The sequence below is a fragment of the Polyodon spathula genome, chromosome 2, assembly GCF_017654505.1.
Source record: "Polyodon spathula isolate WHYD16114869_AA chromosome 2, ASM1765450v1, whole genome shotgun sequence".
Taxonomy (NCBI): Eukaryota; Metazoa; Chordata; class Actinopteri; order Acipenseriformes; family Polyodontidae; genus Polyodon; species Polyodon spathula.
In genome coordinates this window covers 5,793,206-5,818,151 of record NC_054535.1, presented here as the reverse complement: position 1 = coordinate 5,818,151, position 24,946 = coordinate 5,793,206, and the positions used below count along the sequence as shown (strand labels likewise).

Below are 24,946 nucleotides of genomic sequence, written 5' to 3'. Positions count from 1 at the left end.
AGGAGGGAGAGGATTTTGGACCCTCAATTGAGTCAGAGTCAGCAATTGAGGTCCCGATGGGGGAACAATTAACTCCTGATCAGCGTGAAGAGGTAAGCAATCTAATTAAAATGTTCAGTGATGTGTTTTCTAACGTGCCTGGAAGAACGCATTTGATCGAACATGCTATTATCACTCCGCCAGGTCTAAGAGTTAGACAGAGACCGTATCGCATTCCAGAGAGTCGGAGAGATTCTGTTCGAAGGGAGGTGGAGTGTATGTTGAAACTTGGGGTAATTGAACCTTCCCGAAGTGAGTGGTGTAGCCCAATAGTACCAATAGACAAGCCAGATGGGTCACTACGATTATGTATCGATTTTAGGAGGGTGAATGCTATCTCCAAGTTTGATGCATATCCCATGCCTCGAGTAGATGAACTCTTAGACAAACTGGGGCAAGCTCGGTTTATTTCAACTCTGGATCTGACGAAAGGATATTGGCAAATTCCATTAACGAAAGCCTCTCGTGAGAAAACGGCATTTTCAACCCCAGAGGGTCTTTTTCAATTTTGTACTATGCCGTTCGGACTTCATGGAGCGCCTGCTACTTTTCAGAGACTAATGGACAGGGTTTTACAACCTCATCGAGAGTATGCAGCTGCGTATATCGATGATGTAGTCATTTATAGTTCTTCCTGGAGAGAACATTTGACTAGATTAGAAGCCGTCTTACAGTCTCTGAGGAGGGCGGGGCTCACAGCGAACATGGCAAAGTGCGCTATTGGAAAAGAAGAAACTAAATATTTAGGTTTCATAATGGGTAAGGGTAGAGTGAAACCGTTGGTTTCAAAAGTCCAGGCTTTGTTGGATTCACCGGTACCTACCACGAAAACCCAGGTGAGATCACTGTTAGGGTTGGCTGGTTATTACCGCCGCTTTATTCCACACTTTTCCACTATAGCCGCCCCTCTCACTGATCTCACTAAAAAGAACGCTCCAAATAAAGTTAAGTGGAGTGCAGAGTGTCAGACAGCCTTTGAATCTATTAAAACTAATTTGAGTCAGGCCCCAGCATTAATAAGCCCGGATTTCAGCCGAGAGTTCGTCCTGCAGACAGATGCATCGCAGACTGGTCTGGGGGCGGTTCTGTCCCAGGAGAGAGATGGTATAGAACACCCGATACTATACATCAGTCGGAAGTTACTGCCCAGAGAACAGAGGTATTCGGTAGTGGAGAAAGAATGCCTGGCAGTGAAATGGGCAGTGGAATCTTTAAAATACTATCTTCTGGGACGACCCTTTGTACTCATCACAGATCACGCTTCTTTAAAGTGGTTAGACACGATGAAGGATTCAAACGCTAGGATTACGCGGTGGTACCTGGCGCTCCAACCCTTCGCCTTTCAAATAAGGTATCGTGCGGGTAAGTTACATCAAAATGCTGATTTTTTTTCCCGGGAGGGAGGTAAAAGGGAAGGGTTAGAGGTTTCCGAGTGTTCCTTCGGCTCCACTCTGAGGGGTGGGATATGTGATGAGTCAAAGGGTTTTCGGTCTGTGATTCAGCCTCCCGACAGTAGATGGCATCAAACCAACTCGGGACTTCCCTTACCAAGATCTCGTGACCATGGCAAAAGTCATCTTTTTGAGGGGCGGCACCTTGGTGAGGGGCGGAAGTACGAGTATGTAACTTCCAGCCACTGGAGTCAAGTGAAGGATAAGGACACGTGTCAGTTGGGGATTGGTGTTCCACTGACTACAGAGGCGGGACATTACATACTAAAGGGAACGTACTACTGTGTTCGGGGTTGGTCCGAAAGTAAAAGTAGGAGGAGTAACGGGTGAAGGGAGAGACTGGTTTTGTGCAGCGGGTTTTTTTTGAAATACTAACATTTCTTTTGTCTTTTTTTTGTTTATGGTCACGACGAAGACAAATTAAAGACGTGTCATCAGTTTGTTTTGGATTTCACCCCTGCACTCCTTCCCTCACACCATTTTGTTTTTTTGTTTGTTATTTAATCCTTTTTGTGGTGTATAGAAAATAAAAAATAAACAGCTCGTCAGATCCTTAAAACTCATCGTTTTATTAACAGCAACATTATTTGCCCTCCCCGACACTTAGTGTTGAAGATTTTTAGTGTTGAAGATTTTTTCACTTTCCATGTTTCTTAACCTTAATTAATATTCAGATATTTTAAGTACCACACAGTATATTCATTGAAGTTTATCTAATAACTTAAACACACAACGCATTACAGTATTAAAATCAACCTTAAGATTTTGAGAATGTATGTTTCTGGAAAGCATAAGCCTTTTCACGCTTACAAGCAGTGTATGTGAAGTAATTCTATAACAAGACAAACATTACCGGTTTTCAGAGTGATTTCTCTGCATGACGTACAGTTTCCATCAGCAGGCAAGTATATCTAGCAGCTTACTGAAAATGTTAAGTAAGTTGACGTAAGTGCATTACCGTGTGGGCAGACACAGATAAAACTAGCCTCAAACTGGAAAGTCTTCATAGTTAAAACCTCAATACAGCATTTAAAATATATCTTTTAAACTGAAAAATGTGAACGGTTCACAATTAACCTTACTCATGTTCTATATTGCCAGTCCACTGTAGCACATATGACGCTTATAGATCCAGCATCACAGTTCAACCTTCAGTGTTGTACGTGCATTATTTTTCAATTAGAAACAATTTTATCATTCCTAAAAAGGTTTTTGTGCTGTGTTTCGCTGTTCTCTCATCCCCCCCCCCCCCCCCCCCCCCATTTCAAACCCACCTCCTGCTGGGTTATCTTTTGTGCATTTCAGATTATTTCTGGTTATTCTAGTCTGTATCCTCCAATCTCATCTACACTTTTCCTAGGGTGCCCAGGACTGGGTGTTGGTGGAGATCTGCGTGGTAGAACTTGCATGTCAACAATTTGTTACGACCGTCTGGTTTCCACTGTCAAACCTGAACTTCGAGTTTCTGTTCTTCATCAAGCAGGATGTTGTCATCGTGACTGTTTTGGTTAAAGATCTTATGAACGACTCATGCAAAAAGCTAAGGGTCAAATGAAGACGGGCTATTTTAACTTTTTTTCTAGTAACTAACGTATACAGTGCTACCTCGTTATAACGGGACCTGTTATGGTACGGAATAGGTTATGACAAGGTAAAGGTCGTGGCTCCCATTGCCTCCCATAATGCAATGTGAGTCGCAAACGTTGGGTTAACATTCCAGATACTTTGTCACCAATTCTGCTAGGATAAATTTTAATAAAAACTAAAAAAAAAAAAAAAAAAAAAAAGAACCTACAACACTGTGATTTGGTTTTCTTGTTGTTTTATATTCGCGTATTTAAACCCATTTAAGTTGAAACTGGGACATACATTGTTTATAAAGCTCCCATGCTTGCACTGTATAATATTTTTTTTTTTTTTCGAAAAGTAAAAAAAAAAAAAAAAAAAAAAAAAATATTGTCCGTTAATGTTACAAAACAATACAAGTGTGTATAAATGTCCTTGGATTGGATTTTATTCCAGCGTACAACATTTATTATAAAAAACTTATAACTGAGTGGTGTAAACTTTAAACTGGTGGAATTGCAGTTTCTATTATACTGTATATATTGTAATGACCCGGGATTTATACTGTTACACGAATGGTCTCTTTGTGTGCGTGTTTGTTAGCAGGGAAGCCGTAAGCTTGCATCAGCTGGGATTGGTGGGTGACGTTAGGGGAGGCAGGGACATAAAACCACATAGGGATATATATACACACACACACACACACACACACACACACACACACACACACACAGTGCCATGAAAAAGTATTTGCCCTGTCAGATTTTCTACATTTTTGCATACTTTTGGCACTGAATGTTAACAGATCTTCAACCAAAATCTAATATTAGATACAAGGGACTCTGAGTGACCAAATAAACACAAAATTGATACTTATTTCATTTATTTATTAAAGAAAGTTATGCAACACCCAATGTCCCCCGTGTGAAAAAGTAATCGCCCCCTTAGACTCAGTAACTGGTTATGCCACTTTTACCAGCAATAACTGCAACCAAATGCTTCCTGTAGTTACTGATCAGTCTCTCAAAGCGCCGTGGAGGAATTTTGGCCCACTCCTTCACGCAGAACTGCTTCAACTCAGTGACATTTGTGGATTTTTGAGCATAAACTGCTCATTTCAGGTCTTGTCACAACATCTCAATGGGGTTTAGGTCTGGACTTTGACTAGGCCATTCCAGAACTTTATTTCTTGTTCTTCAACCATTCTGATGTAGACTTGCTTGTGTGTTTCGGATCATTGTCTTGGTGCATGACCCAGCTGCGCTTCAGCTTCAGCTCACGGACGGATGGCCTGACATTCTCCTGTAGAATTATCTGATACAGAACAGAATTCCTGGTTCCTTCAATGATGGCAAGTCGTCCAGGTCCTGATGCAGCAAAGCATCCCCAAATCATGACACTACCACCACCATGCTTGACTGTTGGTATGCGGTTCTTACCATGGAATGCAGTGCTTGGTTTTCACCAGACATAAGAGAGCCCTTGTTGGCCAAAAAGTTCCACTTTTGACTCATCTGACCATAGAACATCGTTCCAGGACTCTTGAGGATCATCCAGGTGCTTTTAGGCAGACTTGAGACAAGCATTCATGATGTTCTTAGTGACCGGTGGTTTCCGCCTTGCTACTCTGCCATGAATCCCATTTTTGCCCAGTGTCTTTCGGATGGTGGAAATCATGACCACTGACCTTAGCAGAGGCGAGAGGCCTGCAGTTCCCTGGATGTGCAGGGGACACTGTATATATATTAAAATAACACAACACTTCAAATAAAAAAGCAATGCGTGCTGCATTGTTTTGTTACAATAGCAAATCGCTATACAACAATGCCTCTAAAAACACCATCTCTCACTGTAAAACACCAATTCAGCAGCTGCCTACCCTAATGGTCTGCAATAAAACGCGTAGGAGTCATTTAAAAGGGTAATGTTTCATTTACAACATATCAAAATATGATCAATATGACCAAACTGCCCCATCAAGTCACTGGAGAAATATATAAATGACCTATCCAAAGAATCTGCCAGCTTTCTTTCTTTATCTACAAACCGAACTAAATCCAACCAATGTGAGTGATAAATATCTAGTATACTGGCAGGCCATGAGGGAGGAGAGAAAACAACGTTCCTGTACATATGCAGGAACAGTTTTAATTCCATAATATTCAAGCCATCTCAGATGCCAACATGTCTGTGTCAGATGTTGTCATTCAATACCCTTGGAGTACAAATAGCAATTTCATTTGGGCAAATTATGATATTGCCGATCGCTTTGCCAGTGGAGATATTGGTGATGGATGGCTTTTGGGAGACAGTGGGTAAGATAGTATTACTAATAATAATAAATGTTATTAACAAGTTGTGCAATTTATAACTTTTTCTAGTTATATTATTGCTTATCTAGATTGATAACAAATATCATGTTTACTTACACTGGGTCAAAGGCAGCAGGAAGAGATTTGCTATCTGCTTTTCTTTCTTTGGTTGTTGTAATCCTCTCCCTCTCTCAATACCAGCAACAGCTACTTCAGATACATTAGCAATGTTTTCATCCTCTGAGGTCTTTCATCTTCATTCTTTTCCCTTGAATTTCGTTCTGCTCACTAGACCTATCCATTTCTTTCTACTGTTCTCTGCACCAGCACTCAGTGTTTACTGCAACTGTGATCATCTGCCACTTTTTTCTTTTCTTTGTGACAAAACTTCCTGCCAACTTGCCGAACAGAACGAATTTGTGTTGACCAACCATTTCAATAATTGTGCCAATTTATTCTTTCGAACAATGGTCTTTCCTTGGCACACTTGCCATTGTATGTAAATTAGTAATCAGTTACCGGGCTTTAAAATTAATTATCGTGTTACTGATTTTTCACAACGCTAATTGCCAAAGAGTGGTCACATTGTGTTTTTTATAAAACACTCCCAGCAACTACCTCTGCGACCTCGCAAGCAAGCAACTTTTATTACAAAAAACGGGCCCCTGACTTATCCCCCAAGAGCAATTTAACCCCAACTTCTTTTTTAAATTTATTTTTTTTATATAAAAAAGGTAAATATTTTCATATTTAAAAAAGGTAGAATTGTAAATAAATAAATAAATAAATTGTTTGTTTGACACAGGGCAAGAAAGGTAATATTTGATCTCATCTAAATTTTGTGTTACGTTCAAAAGAAAATGAGTTTTGCTCAAATCACATTCATGTACTGTGCAACATGTCTTTCACTCTCCTTTTCGAGTGATAAGGACCACTGCACCTGTAATTCAAGCAGGACATTTGCAGACTCTTTTTAAGCTACAGAAAATTGATTGCATTTTGTATACAGAAATGTACAAATTCAAGAATACTATAAATAACCATAAAGTTAAATATTAAACATCCATGGTTTCATAGCAGGTAAGTAAACTATTCATAGTTTATGTTTATGCTTACCTGCCACTTTCTCTTGCAGTACCCTCTTCAAGTGGTGAATGGCCTCATCCACATGAAGTCCGTGGAGATCCAGAACGTTCTGTGGTAACAGTGAGGCGTTGACTCTCTCAAAGATCCTCACAGCAGCACGGTGGTTGGCCTCTTTCATCTGCTGTCCATGAAGATGCCCCTGTGAAAGAGTCAAGACACGTTTCTTTTTTCTTTTTCTACTGTATTTACACAGTGAATCCATTCTGGCATGCATGCACGCATTCTGGTGCTTTTGGCAGAATTGGCCACTACAGCAAATACTTTGCTCTAGTTCGCTTTCTTTCATCTCATACAAAATGCTCTCCTACACCAAGTTGTGATGCCACTGAAGGTAGCAGTACTAAGACAGAAGCTACAATGGAGCAGCACCAAAAAGCAGATGAATCTTGCAAAAACAGGAGGAGAGGCAAACACCATTGCAGCAGCAAAGGTCATTTAAAATGATCTAGACAGCATTCAGAACTGGGCAGACACATGGCAAATGACATTTAATAGAGAAAAGTGTAAGGTACTGCATGCAGGCAATACAAATGCCCATTATAAATACCATATGGGAGATACTGAAATGGAACGAGGAATCTATGAAAAATATCTACGAGTTTATGGTGACTCAAAAATGTCTTCATCTAGACAAATGTGGGGACGCTATAAAAAAGGCCAACAATATATAGTGAAGAGTCTTGAATTTAAACCAAGGGAAGTAATGTAAAACTTTACCATCCATTAGTAAGACCTCATCTAGAATAGTGTGTTCAGTTCTGGTCACCTCACTACAAAAAAGCATATTGCTGCTCTAGAAAGAGTGCAAAGAAGAGCGACCTGAATTATTCCTGGTTTAAAAGGCATATCCTATGCAGACAGGCTAAAATAATTAAATCTATTCAGTCTTGAACAAAGAAGACTACACAGTGATCTGATTCAAGCACTTCAAATTCCAAAAAGGTATCGACAATGGGACTTTGACCTGAAAAAAAGAACAAGGACCAGGGGTTACAAATGGAGATTAGATAAAAGGGGCATTCAGAACAGAAAATAGGAGGCTTTTTTTTTTTTTTCTTTACAGAGAACTGTGGGAGTCTGGAACCAACTCCCCAGTAATGTTGTTGAAGCCAACACCTGGGACCCTTCAAGAAGCTGCTTGATGAGATTCTAGGATCAATAAGCTACTATCAACCAAACGAGTAAGATTGGCCGAATGGCCTTCCCTCGTTTGTAACTTTTTTAATGTTCTTAACCCTTCCGCTCTGGTGAACATTCGACCTGCTTGACGTCTGACTGACATAACATGACTTTCAGCTTGTGTATCAGGACAAATATCCACCGAAAGCATACCTTTCTAAACAGATGAGTCTGAAGATGATTAAGAGAGTAACATTTTTACTCTATGATGAAATATACCCTACGATTACCTAGTTTGAATGTAAAAAAAAAAGTTTTAAAATGTACTCAAACACAAATGTCTTAAGTGTAATTTAGGGATCTCATACCTAAAATACTGTAAACGTGTCAGTGGTAGCCACAACCATCAGGAACTAGAATTAGAAAGAATTTTATAAATACTGTGTCTGGTTTTGATTTTACAGGTTTGACGGGTGCGTAAAGTGAAGAAGTTCTCCATCAGATAGATCTGTCAACTCATCAATATCTTCTGTTAAAAAAAAAAAAAAAACTATATATACAGTAATATAAAATACACACACAGTATATATATATTATACACACACAACATATTACATATATACACAACTCTGGAAAAAATTGAGACCACTGCAAAATTATCAGTTTCTCTGGTTTTACTATTTATAGGTATGTGTTTGGGTAAAATGAACATTTTTGTTTTATTCTATAAACTACGGACAACATTTCTCCCAAATTCCAAATAAAAATATTGTCATTTAGAGCATTTATTTGCAGAAAATGACAACTGGTCAAAATAACAAAAAAGATGCAGTGTTGTCAGACCTCGAATAATGCAAAGAAAATAAGTTCAGATTCATTTTTAAACAACACAATACTAATGTTTTAACTTAGGAAGAGTTCAGAAATCAATATTTGATGGAACAACCCTGATTTTCAAGCACAGCTTTCATGCGTCTTGGCATGCTCTCCACCAGTCTTTCACATTGATGTTGGGTGACTTTATGCCACTCCTGGCGCATAAATGCAAGCAGCTCAGCTTTGTTTGATGGCTTGTGACCATCCATCTTCCTCTTGATCACATTCCAGAGGTTTTCAATGGGGTTCAGGTTCAGGGTCTTGATCTGGTGGTCCTCCATCCACACCTTGATTGACCTGGCTGTGTGGCATGGAGCATTGTCCTGATGGAAGAACCAATCCTCAGAGTTGGGGAACATTGTCAGAGCAGAAGGAAGCAAGTTTTCTTCCAGGACAACCTTGTACTTGGCTTGATTCATGCCAAAGCTGCCAGATTCCAGCCTTGCTGAAGCACCCCCAGATCATCACCGGTCCTCCACCACATTTCACAGTGGCCGCGAGACACTGTGACTTGTAGGCCTCTCCAGGTCTCCGTCTAACCATTAGATGACCAGGTGTTGGGCAAAGCTGAAAATTGGACTCAAATCAGGGGTTGCTTCAGCAAGGCTGGAATCAGGCAGATTCATCTTTGCGAAGGGCGCATGAATCATGGCCAGCCCAATCTCCAGACCTGAACCCCATTGAAAACCTCTGGAATGTGATCAAGAGGAAGATGGATGGTCACAAGCCATCAAACAAAGCTGAGCTGCTTGCATTTATGCGCCAGGAGTGGCATAAAGTCACCCAACATCAATGTGAAAGACTGGTGGAGAGCATGCCAAGACGCATGAAAGCTGTGCTTGAAAATCAGGGTTGTTCCATCAAATATTGATTTCTAACTCTTCCTAAGTTAAAACATTAGTATTGTGTTGTTTAAAAATGAATCTGAACTTATTTTCTTTGCATTATTCGAGGTCTGACAACACTGCATCTTTTTTGTTATTTTGACCAGTTGTCATTTTCTGCAAATAAATGCTCTAAATGACAATATTTTTATTTGGAATTTGGGAGGAATGTTGTCCGTAGTTTATAGAATAAAACAAAAATGTTCATTTTACCCAAACACATACCTATAAATAGTAAAACCAGAGAAACTGATAATTTTGCAGTGGTCTCAATTATTTCCAGAGCTGTGTATATGTGTGTGTAATATATATATATATATATATATATATATATATATATATATATATATATATATATATATATATATATATATATATATATATATACATACACACACACACACACACACACACACACACACACACACACACACACGATTTCTAATGGCTGTGTAGTGGAAGGGTTAAGGCAGGAAAAGCAAAACTGGAGCCTTTATTGTACCTGCTGTGCGTAATAAGTTGCCACTTCCTTCTTGCCTTTGCGATAAGCTTCAGCTGCTTTGCTGAAGCATTCCTGCTGACTACGCCGCTGAATCAAGGCTTCAGTCCTGTAATCATCGTAATCAGGGTCCTCTGTGTCCTGGAACAGCAAGTGTACTGCTGCCGCCTTGGCCTCCTTCGCTCGCTTCTAACACAAGAACAAAATGCATGCCATGTGTATTAAAATACTTCAAGTAAAGTCAGCTTTACAGCTGGGGCACTGGATAAATATGTATTGCATAAAAGAAAAAAAAAAAAAAAACAATCCTAAGACCTGTTATTTCATATAATACAAAATATTTAACCCTTTTCAGTCAATTTATTCAGCGCTTGTCAGGCGCATCAGGTCCAATTTATTTTCACATGCGCTGTTTATTTTACATGAGCTTTTTAATTTTACTCCTTGAAGAAAAAAAAAAAAACAGGTTTAAAAGGCAGTGCATGGCAAAATGACAGTACTGCATCTCCAGCCAAGCCCCACCCCTTGTTCGCTGTATTTTTCACATACCTCTTCATAAACGTGCATACCGATAATTCCTCTCCTGATCACTCGTTTCATCACCAAACTCCTCAATAATGAGATCCAAGTCATTATTTTATTACTATAACATCTCAAAAAGCTCTGCAAATGTCTGTGATATTCTTTGAGGTCTGGATGCGGAAGCAGCTATCTCCTTTGTTTGTGTCCGTGTTATCTCTGTGGTGCATGGGGCTACTGTATTGCTCAGATACGCTCTTTTTTTTTTCGGCTCCTATTGCTCTCACTAGGCCATTGAAAGATTTTCTTGGCTTTTTCAGGAGAAAAAACGACTAGAGACTAGTGTCTCGTTTTTTGTATTGGTGTTAGTACAATTACGTACAGGGACTGTAATAAAGGTATATCCACCTTAAATACATATTATAACATTTTATTTTACTGTTTATTAGAACCACTGGCTTAGAAGGAAGGAAAAAAAAAGAATACAACTTGCAAGACTTGCTCTCTGGTGCTTTCCTTTCACGGCAGTATTACTAGTTTATCTTATCTGAGTCGCAAGTAACTTGACTTTTCTTTTAAACAATGTATTCTGTTGGTTTAAATCTGTACCAGCTATAGCCCAAGTCTTAATTACGACATATTCAGCTAACTAAAATTAAACTAAAGTAACATGGCACTCAATTCAATAAATTACGTTAGGTTAAAGTTTATACGAAAAAACATCCCAACAGTACTGGTTGTAGTACTGCTGCTAATTCACAGCAATGCATGACACACTAATTTACACATTACATTAATAGACTTGCTTTTGCTAACTTCAGATTACATGCAAGTAAACATTTTCATTTATTGTCAAATTGTTAAATTAAAGTTGTCTGTAAAATGTTAAATGTCATAAATAAATGCTTGTAAAAAATAGCATTAACACCAAGTGTTACTTTTAATTGTCTTTCAGTACAATTGCATATTCTAGCAAAGCAGGTGTGATTAATCAATTAATCGTAATTAAAAGAAAATGCCAAGATTAAAACCTCTGATCTAGAATAAATGTTCGGATCATTTCCAGAACTCACCTTTTCCTTTTGCGGACAGGGAGTCTCGCTGCGATGGACGGAACCTTGGGCTACAACCGTTTTTACAGGTCCTTCGTCAAGCAAAGACTTCAGGAACTGTTCAGTCTGCTGCAGGGAATAGCTTGCAGTGTAAAGAAAGATTTATTAATGGAAAATCACAAGTTACAAAACTTATACCCCTTTCACACAGACTAGTTATGAAGGCGCAGAACCAGCACTGATGCTGCATTTTGGTCTGTGTGACTTGCCTACACCATCACAGAGCTGTCATATTTTATGGTGTCACGAGGTGGTTCAGAGGTGGCACTGAAGAGTCTTATGTCCTGTGTGAAAGGCTACGTTGGAACTGAAGCGCTACAGTGGGGGTGGACTGAAAGTCAACATCCCACATGACTGTATACCAGACGTCGTCGGAGTTACACACTTCCATTTTTTTCAAATAAAATGGCCGATCAAGAATAAGATATAGTATTGGAGAAGTTAAGGAAATGCTAACCTTGCAATAGTGGCAGCTACTAAAACAGATGCACCAATTTGAACTGTGCAGTAGAATTTGGTGGCACAGACCCTGCGCAAATCTAGTTCATGTGATCGGGGGACTTCGAGAATGCAGAGGAAACTCAAAGCGAGCAACAGATACAATAGGCTGTTAAATATATGTATCAATGTATATGCAATTTCTTTGTAGCTGTTTGACAGTATATGCAATAGGCAGAATTTTTTTTTTTGATGGTCAAGAAGCCTACAACTTAAATTAAATATTTATTTCAATTTTTCACATATATGTTATTAATAGAGATGACAATGTGAGCACAGGGACATTTACAGTACACTACAGCCATTCACTAACAGATAAGAAATTTACATATCTGTGTGAAAGGGCTATGACAGTATTACACCGGCATACAATGCACAATTCTGTGCTGTATGAATGGCTTTTTTAAATAATTACTTGAATGTTTCTGAGATGGCTCAGTAGTGGCATTTGTGTGTGAAAGTGGTATGAGTAGTAGTAAGCAGGTCTCAAGTTTTTATTTTATCTTTGAATGTAAATCAATGCATTAACTCACAGATTACATCACTTTTGACACTTCACAGCAAATTAAAAAGGCAAGTAATACCCCAGAATACATCAATGTGAATGTTAAGTTTTTCTTTTTTTCTTGGGAAACCAAATAATCAGAAATGAGGAGGGTTGTACAAATACTTACTTATTATCCCTGAAGATATCTATAAGGAAATGACGATCAATGTTGGGAAACGTATCAAAAAGCTGTTTCTCTTTTAGCATGGAGGCACCATCTTTTCTACCCAAGACAGGATTCGCTTTAGCCTAAAATAATACAAAATTGCAGAAATACTATTACATTTTAAAAGTACCTTTTATATATATATATATATATATATATATATATATATATATATATATATATATATATATATATATATATATATATATATAGATATATATATAAAATAATCACGAGTGCTCAATAATTATGTTTTCACCGTAGTCATGAAAGACACACATATTTGTCAAGTAAAACGTATCCCTACCTTCTTGTACTGCTCCTGCAAGGCCATCTCCTCAGACATAATGGCCTTGAGAGAGACATGGGGTGCCTGAGCACTCCAGTGATCCATAAAGGGCAACCCTTCCAACGACTCCCACTGGCCAAAAGCATTATCACCGTCAGCCCCAGGGACAGAAGCGCCACCCCAGCTGCCTTTCTTACCCTCCATTTTCAGCAGAGTCTGTCAAGCTCGTGATCATTAGATAAACTATGTTTCCCAGACCCCCCCCCCCCCCCCCCCCAGGGCGGGGGCGATCTGTGTGCCTATCTTTATTGTTCTGTTGCGATTTGTATCATACATTCTAACGCTAAAATGTTATGACCCAGGAGACACTATTGTGTAACATGATTTATAACAGTTAAATAAATTGGATATAGACAATGTGTTAAACAATTTGTTTTTTGCAGCAATTTCTCAAAATATAAACCCAGTGCACTATCTTGGAAGTTTTAGTTCTGACAGCACAAACTAAATTTCATTGCAATTATTTAAAAAGAAGAAAAAGAAATTACCCAGCAGTTGCATGAATGTCACCTAAATTCAAAATAGCAGTAAAAGGTACTGCAATTACATATGTTTTAAAAGAAATGGAAATTATAAACTGAGATATGCATCTGTTCTTGTGAAGGCAGCATGTGCAGTTAGCCTCCTGCATCTTTACACACTGCAGACTCACTGTGCAGACTTTTTTTTTTGTTCTTTTTAGTAACATTAAAACAAAAATGAGCTCATGTTACAGGCTGGTATTTGATCTCCTTATTATTTATATTAAATCTCAATGTGGACCATATAAATTCTGACAGTCTGCGTACGAGAACTACCCAATTATTTTTATTTGAGCCCCCAATTACCAATATATCTTGTATTGTAATGTGAAAAACAAATACATAACACACTTACTTTCTTGAAGTAGCTGGTAAGACAGAACCTCTTGTTTTTGACGCTCCTGTGGGAAAGAAAAAAAACGTTTCAGTGAAAGCTTCCAAAATCTTGAGCAAAATCTTGGCAAAATATATATCTTGATACTGGACCGAAAAAATGAATGCTGCTAAATGTTTACTAGTTTTGGTAATGTTGAAGATAAATACTATTTGGATCTGATTTTATTCTTTTTTTGTTTCCCTAACTTTATTAATCCATTTAATTTGTTCTTGCTTCTCCATAACAACAACACAATTCTACCAACTTGTATGGCTTCCTTCCACTTCTGGTGTATGAGTTTAGCAAGATTCAGGTCTATCTGGACAACACAATCCTCTAACGACAAAGTACCTTAAAAGAAAAAAAAGCAGCAGCAGATTAAGGTCAGCACACAAAATTGTACAAGACAATAAATCTATACAGTCGTATCCTAACAGAACACTTTGGTTTATGGAACAACCTTGTGGTTAAATGGAATTTCCCCATGGTCACGCTCCTGGAAGGTGATTCCACTCCTGGTCTTTGTTTCAACCTTGTTCTAAATTGTTTAATTAAAGCAATTAAAGCTCCATAAAGACCCTAAAGTAGTTAATGGTCTCATTTCACCTGGAAAACCTGGAGTGGAATGGATCAAGAACTTTCATTTAAAAGAGCACCTTTTTGGCACAGATAGCAACTCATTGCTAACCAATTCAGAACAGGTAAGGTACTGACATAAGTAATACACACATTTGTTTCATAACGAGCCTTGGCATATTGTGTTCAGTGGTCAACTCTGTCTCAGAGAATGCTTTGCTGGCTTCCCGAAGGGTGTTCTACTAGCCAGAGACTATTGTATTACAAAACTTGGGAAAAACCAAGAACAATTCCAACCACAAAGGTTTGGACACAGGAAACACAATGTAAAATGGGTATAAAAGCACGCAATTGTAGCAAAATGACATCTCTTACCTGGATCAATTCCAACTGGTCCAAAGAGATCACTGAGTTGGAAAGCCAGTTCTGGAGGTAAACACAGCTCTAAGGACTGGATATTCAAGGATCCTAAAGACTTCTGGCTTGGCTGTTTTGGCATTTCTTCAGGTCTTGAAGACAATGTTGAGCTGGCCTGATTCTCTGCAGGGTGCTTCAGTACCTCAGTGCTTTCCCCTTCACTTTCTCCAGACGGTAACTCCAATAACAATGACAGGTCCAGGCTGCCTGGCCCCTCTCTGGTTTCTGCTACATCTGAAAGTGCACACTGTGCTTCTGCCTCCAAGCTGTCCTTTAACGTTGGGTCTTCGCCGACGGTTTGTTTACACTGCTCAGGCATCAGTTTATTTGTACCGGCCTCCATGGCTGTCTGACAGTCAGAATTCCCTCCCTCTACACTCAGTTGTCTTGTGCAGTCCTCAAGTCCAATGGAAAGGTCGGTTTTAACAGAACCACCATCAGCAGGGTTCTCAATCCCAAATTCCGGCTGACCTTCCGATAGGACCTCTTGATCATCAAGATTATCTGCAGAACTGGCAGAATGCTCATTTAAAATGCTTAAGTTTGAGGACTCCTGGTTAAGAGCGTCCAGGGGTATTTGGGAAACACCTGTGGGTGATTCAACAGTTTCTGCATTTTCCAGATCTGTGCATACAACCTCATCCTCTTTGTACAGCTGCTCACCGGAATCCAATAACAGATTTGTAGTCCACTCCATATCCTGATTGCATTTTTCATACAAGTCTTGTAAGATATCGAAAGAAATGGATTTAAAGTGCTCACTGAGGATCTGTAGATTATGATGTTTGTCATCTGTATCAAATTCAGTTTCTTCTACCTGTGTGCCTTTATCGTGGTCGACTCTATATGGAACTTGCTGAAGCTCAGGTAATACTGCGGAGTCCAAACACTTGGGTTCAAATTTATTTGAATTCCCAAGAAGTACTTTTACTCCAGATGCATCCACTTTTTGGTTCTCAACCCTCCACAGAAATGCAAAATCTTCAGAAGTGGCCTGTGTTGAAACAGTTACAGAGTCAGGGATTACTTCATCAAACGGGGGAGTTTTAGGAGATTCATCAACGGATTTCAGGGAAGTGGGACTGTTGTTTGTAAAAGTTAGGGCCAATTTACACTGTTTGCCTGATCTTCTAATGTGCTTAAACTTTTTGTCTCGACTATTCTGAGGTCGAACGTCTTTTATCACAGGCTGAATTGTGCATGCGATTTGTGACTCACTCCGATCTAAAGAGCTTTGCACCTCCCCTACAGAGTCACTGCTTTTGTTTGAATCACTTTCACCGATATCAACAACTGTTATACTTTCCTTGACTGCCACTAGCTCTTTTTTCTCTTCTACACTTGGGTGCTCTTCAACATTTTCGATTCTCAGTCTCTGCTGACGCTCCCTTGATGAAGCAGTAGTAGGCCAATCTTCAACAAAGTTTAACAGCTCAGGTCTACAATCCTCCAATTTGACACTTGTTTCAGAAGACCTACACGGTTCTTCAGTGTTCACATTGCTTTCCAGGTTGAATTTTTCAAGCTCTGAACACAATGCAGATCCTTCTTGTTCAAGAACATCTCCGGTTGGTGCTTCACATTGCTCACTATTGGACGTTTTGGCTGTGTCTTGTAGAAGGTCTAGAAGTTTCTTGAGTTCTATCCCCATCTGATCTTTTCTTTTATCTATATGGCTTTCAGTTTCTTCCCTGGCACACTGTGATGCCTGTGACCCCCTTGATCTTTGGTTTCTCTGTCCCAGTATCTGATGTGTAGGCCAGTCTCCAACAAAGCTAAGTAACTCTGGCCTTGTAAAGTTATTCCCATCGCTTGCATTGTCATCTTCAGAATTACTCTGATCAGACTTCATAACAGCTTCATGTGTCATTAAATCACTTTGGTGATCTTCGTCTTGATTCCGTCGCCTCTGCCACCTAACTCTCTGGCCAATAGATTCACAGAAAGCTACTGGAACCTCCCTTGCAGCAAATCCCCCTGTGTTGTCAGATAGGGCCTCATTATTTCTACTGTCTATTCCTTTACTACTGGTTTCATAATCTAAACATAATGCTACATCAGTAGAGCCTTTGTCTTTTAATTTGTCTTCTACAGTTGGGTATTGTGATTGGCCTTCTACCCGTACACTATCATTACTTAAATAGTGAGTATTAGAGCTGCTCCTATATGTGCCGTCATCTGTATTGATATTTTCTTTCACTGATGACACATCAGGTAATGATTTGACTTTGAAGTCATTGTTGGCTGGCTGCGGTCTGAAGTGCGGTTCTTCAACGACATCGGGTTTCATTAATGTGTTGCTACCTCTGTATTACAGGAGAGACAGGAGATAAGAGTTGTTTAAACTTACTCTTTCTATCATGCCATCTGAATACTAACAGAGATACTGCTTGTGTGAGAAAGTACTCTGCAACATAACACCTGTGCATACTAGCCATCACAATTAAACTGCTCCAGAGTGCCAGTCAGACCCCATAACCCTCACACAATATCAGTGTAAGTATTCTTCAACCTATACCCTGCTGGTATGAGAAACAGCATTTTAAGCACCACAGATAGGTGCTGTAAAGTGTTAATACATTCCAGCAATGGCTTATCCTGGCATGGTGTAGGGTGATCAAACCAGCTCCCAAGCATGGTTAACAAATGACAGTAAGAATGTACAATTATCCCATTTACAGACAGTAACAATCACTGCAATGGGTGCCCTTAATTAGTATGTTTATTTTTTTTTAATTAGCCTCTGCTGCTAAAACTATTTCAATATAAATTAAACAAAACAGTTCACTTACTCATCGGGTCCTTCCTGTTCTTGTGAAGGCTGCACATCTTTTCTCTGTTCAGTTGCCTTAGGGTTTGTAGAACCCATTATATTTTGCACAGTAACATAACGTTGGTAATGCTCCAGCATTCTTTTGATCTTTTCCTTAGGAACGCCATGCTTAGTGTGTCTAGAAAAAGAAACAATTACAACAGGGTTTGACTCGGCAGCAGTGTGAAAAGATGGAATGCACAAACTGACCAATTCTCTGCCTGTTCAGTCATAAGATATCCCTATCCAAAAGTAAAAGGAATATTTTGAGAAATGTTTGCCATCTTTCTGAAGCCATAACAAATCCCACTCCCAATCTCATGATACAAGATACAGGTGTAAGTCAATTACATCAGCCTGAAGACTGGAACCACCTGCAAAAGCTTTACCTTTCCAGTTCCCGTGGTTTATATTTCCACCATGTGTCTGGCTCACGAAACATCACCTTGTAGTTATACTGGAGAGCCTGCAAAACAGACAGCATATGTCCTTCATTTTTGCTGCATTTAAATATTATAAGGAATCGGACTTACAGTTACAGTTCTTAATGTATTTCTTCAAGCATCAAGTAAAACTTTGTAAGTTATGTACAAAGCAAGAAATCATTAAAGGATGCATTTCTGTAAATCTGAATTAAAAAAAAGAGAACAAGCTCTGTCCCATGTAATTCAATGCTTTTGCTTCAATATCTGTATCTCCCTACAATGCTTTCAAATTTATAATTAGAGCCCCTAGTTTTGCATTGCTTGCCTTATAACTCCTGCTGCAACAAATTACATTTAACACTTCCTTACTGGCATCCATTTTGCAAACAAAAATTAAAAAGTTATATACTTAAAATGAACTCATTATCTGAAATGTACAATCCTTATCTTGAAAATGCAAACACTGACAAAAATCATTATACCATATGCTTTTTTAAAATTTTAAACAATTAACAGACAATGCTTGGAGACAAGAAACAAAACAAAAAAATGCCCACGTGCTTTTTAAGTCAATTCCTGGCTAACAGTTAAAAACAGCCTATCAGTATTTACTGGTATACTAAAATAGACAGTATAGTGTAGTGAAGCATTTATATATGCTGCTGCAGGCACTCTGTACAGGGTAAGCAGCTGGGGTTGAAACTGGGTAACCACTAATAAGCCAATCAAAAGTAAATCAAGATTAATAGTAGCTCTCAAATCTTACTGACTTGGATTGAGGTTTTCTACTGGTGCCCATTTGAAGTGTAACTGCTAGTAAACGCTAGACTTGATTACAGTACACAACCCCTCGTTTCAATACGGAAAAGTAACTTCAAACAGCCTTAGTATTTTGGAAGCCATAGATTGTGTACAGCTTATCCCCAGTAGAGTGCTAGGTTGATTTAATGACTATTCCATACTAGCAGGCACTGATTTAAAGGTATTGTATTTGGTGCCGAGGTACACTGTTCTCAGGTTTCTCAGTGTATTACAAAGAGGGAGTGTATAGTCAACCCATAACAATCCCTTAATTGGGTTCCTAAGAAGGCCTTACATTTGTTAGATCAAAATGGCCACTTATTTAGAAAGTGGGAGCGACAGCAGTGAAAACAAGGAATAAGAATAGTGTTAGCATGCCTATTTAAATCAGCATGTTTTCTTATCTGCACTGCGAGAACAAGTAGAAAGCCTGTTACCCATTAGATTCACAACCCCTCCCCACCCTAGAAAAGCATGATAGATAACATTTTACCTTTTTTTTGTTTGTTTCAACATTTACTATTGATTTGTCAATATTGAAGATTCCAAAAATCATTAAATCGATTCGAGAGTATTACATCAGACTACTACAAGCACAGTGAAAGCAAGCCACAGTTCATTATTACAGATTATATGCCAGCAATGCATTGGCTGAACTGCAGAGTGATACCAAAGCAGTTAAAACAGCAGTGAAACATAAGCATTTTCCTGACCACTAGGTGTCAGTGGTTTAAGCTTTTCTGTAAACAACTGCAACACTAACCAGAGCAACATACGGTTTCATTTCCCAACCTTGAATGTTGGTGTTGTCGATTATAATTGGAGAAAGACCTTTCTTGAAGCTTTCTTTAGCTGAAATAAAACAACACGCAAACAACATGAAAATAGAACATGTAAAACAAAAAAACAGTTCTAAAATATACACTAAAGATAGAACCAATATTGAGATATAGGTACAACTAGGGTCTGTACTAGTAAATAAACAGAACAAACCAAAATTACTAAAGTAAATAAACTTGGTACTGTAATTGCTGTAAACAAAGTGAGATGAATTTACGATAGTGATTTGCTATATAAACCCTTCAGACCAAGGTTATACATTATTATAGGGTACATTTATTATGCACAGTATTGATCAGCTTTACCTCGCTTCTGGGTCCATTCGTGAGCCTCCCCAAGGGCAGTCCTGTCATACTGGTAATGTCCATCGCAAAGGAAGTAGTCATCTGTACTTAAAATAACCCCAGTGGGATTTTGTTCCAACAGATTCCTGAACAGAACAGAGTTTGCAAAGTTTAACCATCTTTGGTATTTAATTGTTTATTTGCTACTTTTTGGCAAAGTGGAAAACATGTTTTTTACCCTTGATGCAATTACAGCATTCAACCGCTAGGCGAGAGGTGACAGTGTCCATGCAGAAATAGCATGAGTAAGGGCTGGTTCATTCTGATGTGTGCGATACGTCAGGCGCAGACAGCTATAAACGCTGTGCAGCTTCACAGACAGCATGCAGCAAATGCTGACATTTTTCACATATTACACATCCAACCACATACTATGTTGAAGTCTGAAGCATGAAACAACCTTAAGAGTAATTTCAGCTCTAGCATTCATCCACACAAACTATTTACCTATTCTCTTAACACCTAAAATCAATCAGATCAGATTAATTCATCCAATACAGTAAAGACTGAGTGTTTAACATGTATCGCTGCAGACTTTTATGCTGAGGCGACTGCCATGATAATCTGAACCCCTAATCCAGCAAAAATTGAATGGCCCTTGTCAGCACAGTGCTGGCTCATGACCTACCAACCGCAGTAACAGAGGAGCTCCACTAGGAGGTGCCTGTTCACTAAATATACGCAGCTATTTATTATTTTATTTACATTTTAAAAACGAATACATTAATCAACTGTTACAACTGTGTACATGGGAAGAATGACATTGTGCATGTAAAACTGGAAATAGGGTTGTGGGTTCAAACACAATTATAAGAACATATTGCACTATCCCTCCCATCTCCTCTCTAAAGTCAGTAAAATGGAGTAATAGCATGTATGTCGGATATTTTATGTTTTGTCTCTATTGTTTGTTAACCTGTTTCACAAGCACTTTCTTTTATTCTTTTTCTACCTCACATTGCCTACGTGCTATTGAAATCAATTCTCTCATCATCAGTCAAGATGCAGAATTGGCATCCCTGGATACTCTAGTCCTACTTTCATCCTTTAGAGATATTCCACACCATTGAAGAAAGCTACGCCCATCAGAGAGACTCCATGCCCACCCAGGTTTTGGGTTTATTTGTGCAAAGGTGGCTAATGGTGTCAGAAGACACAAAATCCCACTTAGGCTTACAATATCATTTTTAAAATGTATCTCAATGCTAAACATACTAAAGTTGTTAAAAAAAAAAAAAAAAAAAAAAAAAAAAAAAAAAAAAAAATGCAAATGGAGGAAAACTTACATAAGAATTTGCAACTCACAACATTTTTCAAGGGGATACCTCCTTCCTACTTTCCATCAAAACTAAATTCATACATGCACCATTCACCACAGTACCTGGCCAAAGTTGATTTTCCGGAGCCCGGGGCTCCTCTCAACAGCACTAGCACTTTGCCCACAAGCACAGCTCTCTTGGCAGAGCCTTGCAGTGGAGGTCTCACTGGGGCGGACACTGGCTGAGTCCCATGCTGGCCTCCCCATGATGCTGGGGTAAAAGCTCCAGAGCTGAGATGAGGAGCTGCCCTCCCGGAGGATCTCAAGTTAAGACCAGACCTCCATACCGGGCTCATTGCGACAGGTGTGATAAACACGTGTGGTCCAGGAAAGTGAACTTCAGAGGGCCATCTATTGCAGTCATTGTCATTGCCCGTGGCTGCCTGTATGTTTTTCTCTGTACTGGGCATTTTGAAATGAATCCGGTCATTAGTACCACTGTTACCATTTACTCTGTGCTGATGGTGCGGAGTGGCTGGTTCTGTAAATGGAAATCCCCCAAAAGCTCTGTTGTTGTCGGCGTCCCTTGAAACAGTCTTACTTTTCATGGAAAAGGGATTGCCATTATATTTTGATCTTTTGAAGGCCACAGATGTGACATCGTCAGAAAAGGATAAAGGGGGTTTGTCACTTTCCACCTCCTTTACTAAATAACTAAAGTCAGTCAACATGGAACCACAGGAACTGGCCTGATCAGGCTGTGATGAGATCTGACCTGCAAGGGCAGCTAAATTCAAGTTCCCATGATGCGGTGTGTTGTCAGCTGGCTGCTCTTCAGTAGAAATGTGCTGATCGTCTGTAGAATAGTTGCACAAGCTAGATTTGATAAGTTCGGGCAACTCATTACTAGAACTGGAAGCACTGGATGGTAAATGTGAAGGCTGTGGCCTTTTAAAGATCGTCTCAAACTCGTACTCTATTAAAGAATCATAATCCTCTGTTAAATATGTCCCGACAGTGGCAGACTCAAACCCTGACAGAGGTGCAGGGGGGGCGGCTCCTTCAGCAGCATTGGACAGCTCAAGCAAAATATCCATCGCAACTTCAGCTGGAAATGAAAGAGGGGAGAAAGGAGGGTTAGAAAAACTGTGCTGCCATTATACTAAATGTGGGGAATATCAGGAAGCCACCACATTACGTGCTGCATTTGACCATAATCACCATATATAAACTGGAGATCAGATTTATAATGTCTTACAAAAACTGCTTCATTACATGAATAGACCTGGCACACTCCTAGACAACATCTCACAAAGCACATAAAAACAATCAACAAACATAACTTTAAAATAAAGAAAAATGTAACTGAATCCCACCATATGAAGTCTCAATCACTCAACGCAGTGACATCCCTAGCACCTTCATCACAGCAGCTTAGCTAGGAAGACCACAAAAACTGGTTTGTCTGTTCTCTCAAGAATAGAAAATAACATTCCCACACTTGTCTTTTAATTTTGCACGAGACACAAACGCCAGGCATACATTGTGGGTATGACCTGCAACTTGTTCTGTCGGGTATCTTTTATTATTACTGTATTACATTATTCAATATAGTCAGGGAGCAGACCTCCAGACAAAGCGTTCTGATAAAATTAAAGGCTTTTATTGATAGCAGGATATATATACACACACACACACACACACACACACATATATATATATATATATATATATATATATATATATATATATATATATATCACACAATTTCTCATGTAACATCAGTCAGGGATGATGGTGTTTAATATAAATGGTGGAATACACGACAGTGCTGTCGGTCAGAGTACATATGTGGCCTCCTTTATGATAACGCATGACATGAAAAGATAACCATAGTAACTACTTAGTTTGTTGAAAAATTAATAAAGAACGTAATGTTTAAGAAAAGGCTAATTTAATTATTTCTTGCATTACAATTTTTTCCGGCAAAGATATAGCATTATACATTCCGGCATTTCACAATAATTGCATTATGCAAAACTTACATTTCAAAAACTGATACCATCTAAATGTGTTGTTACAGTGGCACTCTTAGTAGCAGTACCGCGACTTTTTTGTAATCACATGACAGTAATAATACTAATACCGGACGGCAGTGATAGCAATTTTGTCAAGAAATGGAAGTCTTCTGCTTTTCACAATTTCAGTACGCTGTGCTTCTAGTGATCACGACGGCACCCACATAGGCCATAAAGACCTGGATCTCGATTTATAAGACATTAAATTGCCGCGAGTGGATGAGTAACTAACACAGCATCACCCCACGTACTGTATACTTCTGACGTGCACATTTATTTACCTTTAAAGTCGCATTCAGATAGTACCATATAAATCACTTCCGAATCCAGATGAGAAAACATCTCCAACATGCTGTTCGCAATGCCTTCTTTGCCAGAGCTGTGGGAGTGTGAGGACACCCTGCAATCAAACCCTCCAGCACTGCTTGCTAGGTCTAGCTCGGTGCTAGTACGCGTGCTGCTGTCGCTGGCATTTCCACAAGTCCTCGCGGGGCTCTGCGCTGCACTTTTCTTTTTTTTCGGCATTTTATGTCGAATTTAGCTTTCTTTCATAAAGTTGCAGTTTATTTGCCCTTGCACATCAGCAGCTGGAACATTAAAAAGCGCGGAAGAGCCTTGCTCTTATCAAAACAAGCTAACTTTTTTTTTTCTCAACAAACCAGTCGTAGCTTAAATACGGTCAACCCTGAACTTTCTGTATAGCACACCAAGCGGACGAATCGTGTAGCGACACTGACACAAACAAGAGGGGGGCGACGATATTGCGCTAATTACATTGCCCATACAGACAACAAATTTCACATCTGTAGCGCTGCTAGCATCTGTTGTAACCGTCTAAACTGCGGAATAACTAACTGACTGTTACATTACTGTTGATCCCCCCGGTAATGATGGTGCTTTAACCAACTGAACTGAAAGTAGCTGCTGCTTGTAGAGACATTGGCATTAATGGCGGACGAGGCTTCAATTCAATTTCAGCTCTTTGGTTCAGTTGTGTCACACGGTACGGTACCTCTCCTTTTGAGAGCTATACCATCTAAATCTGAAAATGCTTTCTAGTTCCGTGTGTTACACTGTTTTTGTATGAAATTGTTAGGTTATTGGTGTATCGCAGTGCTTTCGACAGAGCAAGGTTACGTTTTTAGAAACATGAATAAAGTACAAAGGAAAGCACAATTGTAAAGTCTTGTAATGCAATGACGATTAAGTCATGTCATGTCAACAAATGGTATTGTTTACTTGTTCTCTGTATATGAATGCGGTTTGAACCCCTGCCACAGCGCTGTCAATGAGGTAGAAGCGAAGTATATATCTCCTGAATTGTTACGTATACGTACGTCACTTAACCTCCTTGTGCTTCGTCTTTCGGGTGAGACGTTGTTGTAAGTGACTCTGCAGCTGATGCATAGTTCACG

The 24,946-nt window shown here is 39.1% G+C and overlaps 1 protein-coding gene across 1 annotated transcript in view; it reads right to left on the bottom strand.

Moving 5' to 3' along the window:
- n4bp2 (NEDD4 binding protein 2) overlaps window positions 1–24,244 on the bottom strand; it is a 38,453-nt gene extending 14,209 nt beyond the window's left edge. Inside the window, exons 1-14 of the mRNA XM_041274929.1 lie at window positions 23,813–24,244; window positions 21,577–22,561; window positions 20,157–20,281; window positions 19,775–19,863; window positions 18,175–18,251; window positions 17,766–17,924; window positions 14,932–17,279; window positions 14,246–14,331; window positions 13,954–14,005; window positions 13,042–13,211; window positions 12,696–12,817; window positions 11,485–11,605; window positions 9,896–10,081; window positions 6,485–6,653 (exon numbers count right to left, since the gene is read on the bottom strand). Of these exons, the coding sequence (XP_041130863.1) occupies window positions 6,485–6,653; window positions 9,896–10,081; window positions 11,485–11,605; window positions 12,696–12,817; window positions 13,042–13,211; window positions 13,954–14,005; window positions 14,246–14,331; window positions 14,932–17,279; window positions 17,766–17,924; window positions 18,175–18,251; window positions 19,775–19,863; window positions 20,157–20,281; window positions 21,577–22,561; window positions 23,813–24,056 (4,933 nt within the window). The 5' untranslated portion in view covers window positions 24,057–24,244. The remainder of the gene's footprint in view (window positions 1–6,484; window positions 6,654–9,895; window positions 10,082–11,484; window positions 11,606–12,695; window positions 12,818–13,041; window positions 13,212–13,953; window positions 14,006–14,245; window positions 14,332–14,931; window positions 17,280–17,765; window positions 17,925–18,174; window positions 18,252–19,774; window positions 19,864–20,156; window positions 20,282–21,576; window positions 22,562–23,812) is intronic.
- Window positions 24,245–24,946: the final 702 nt, after the last annotated feature.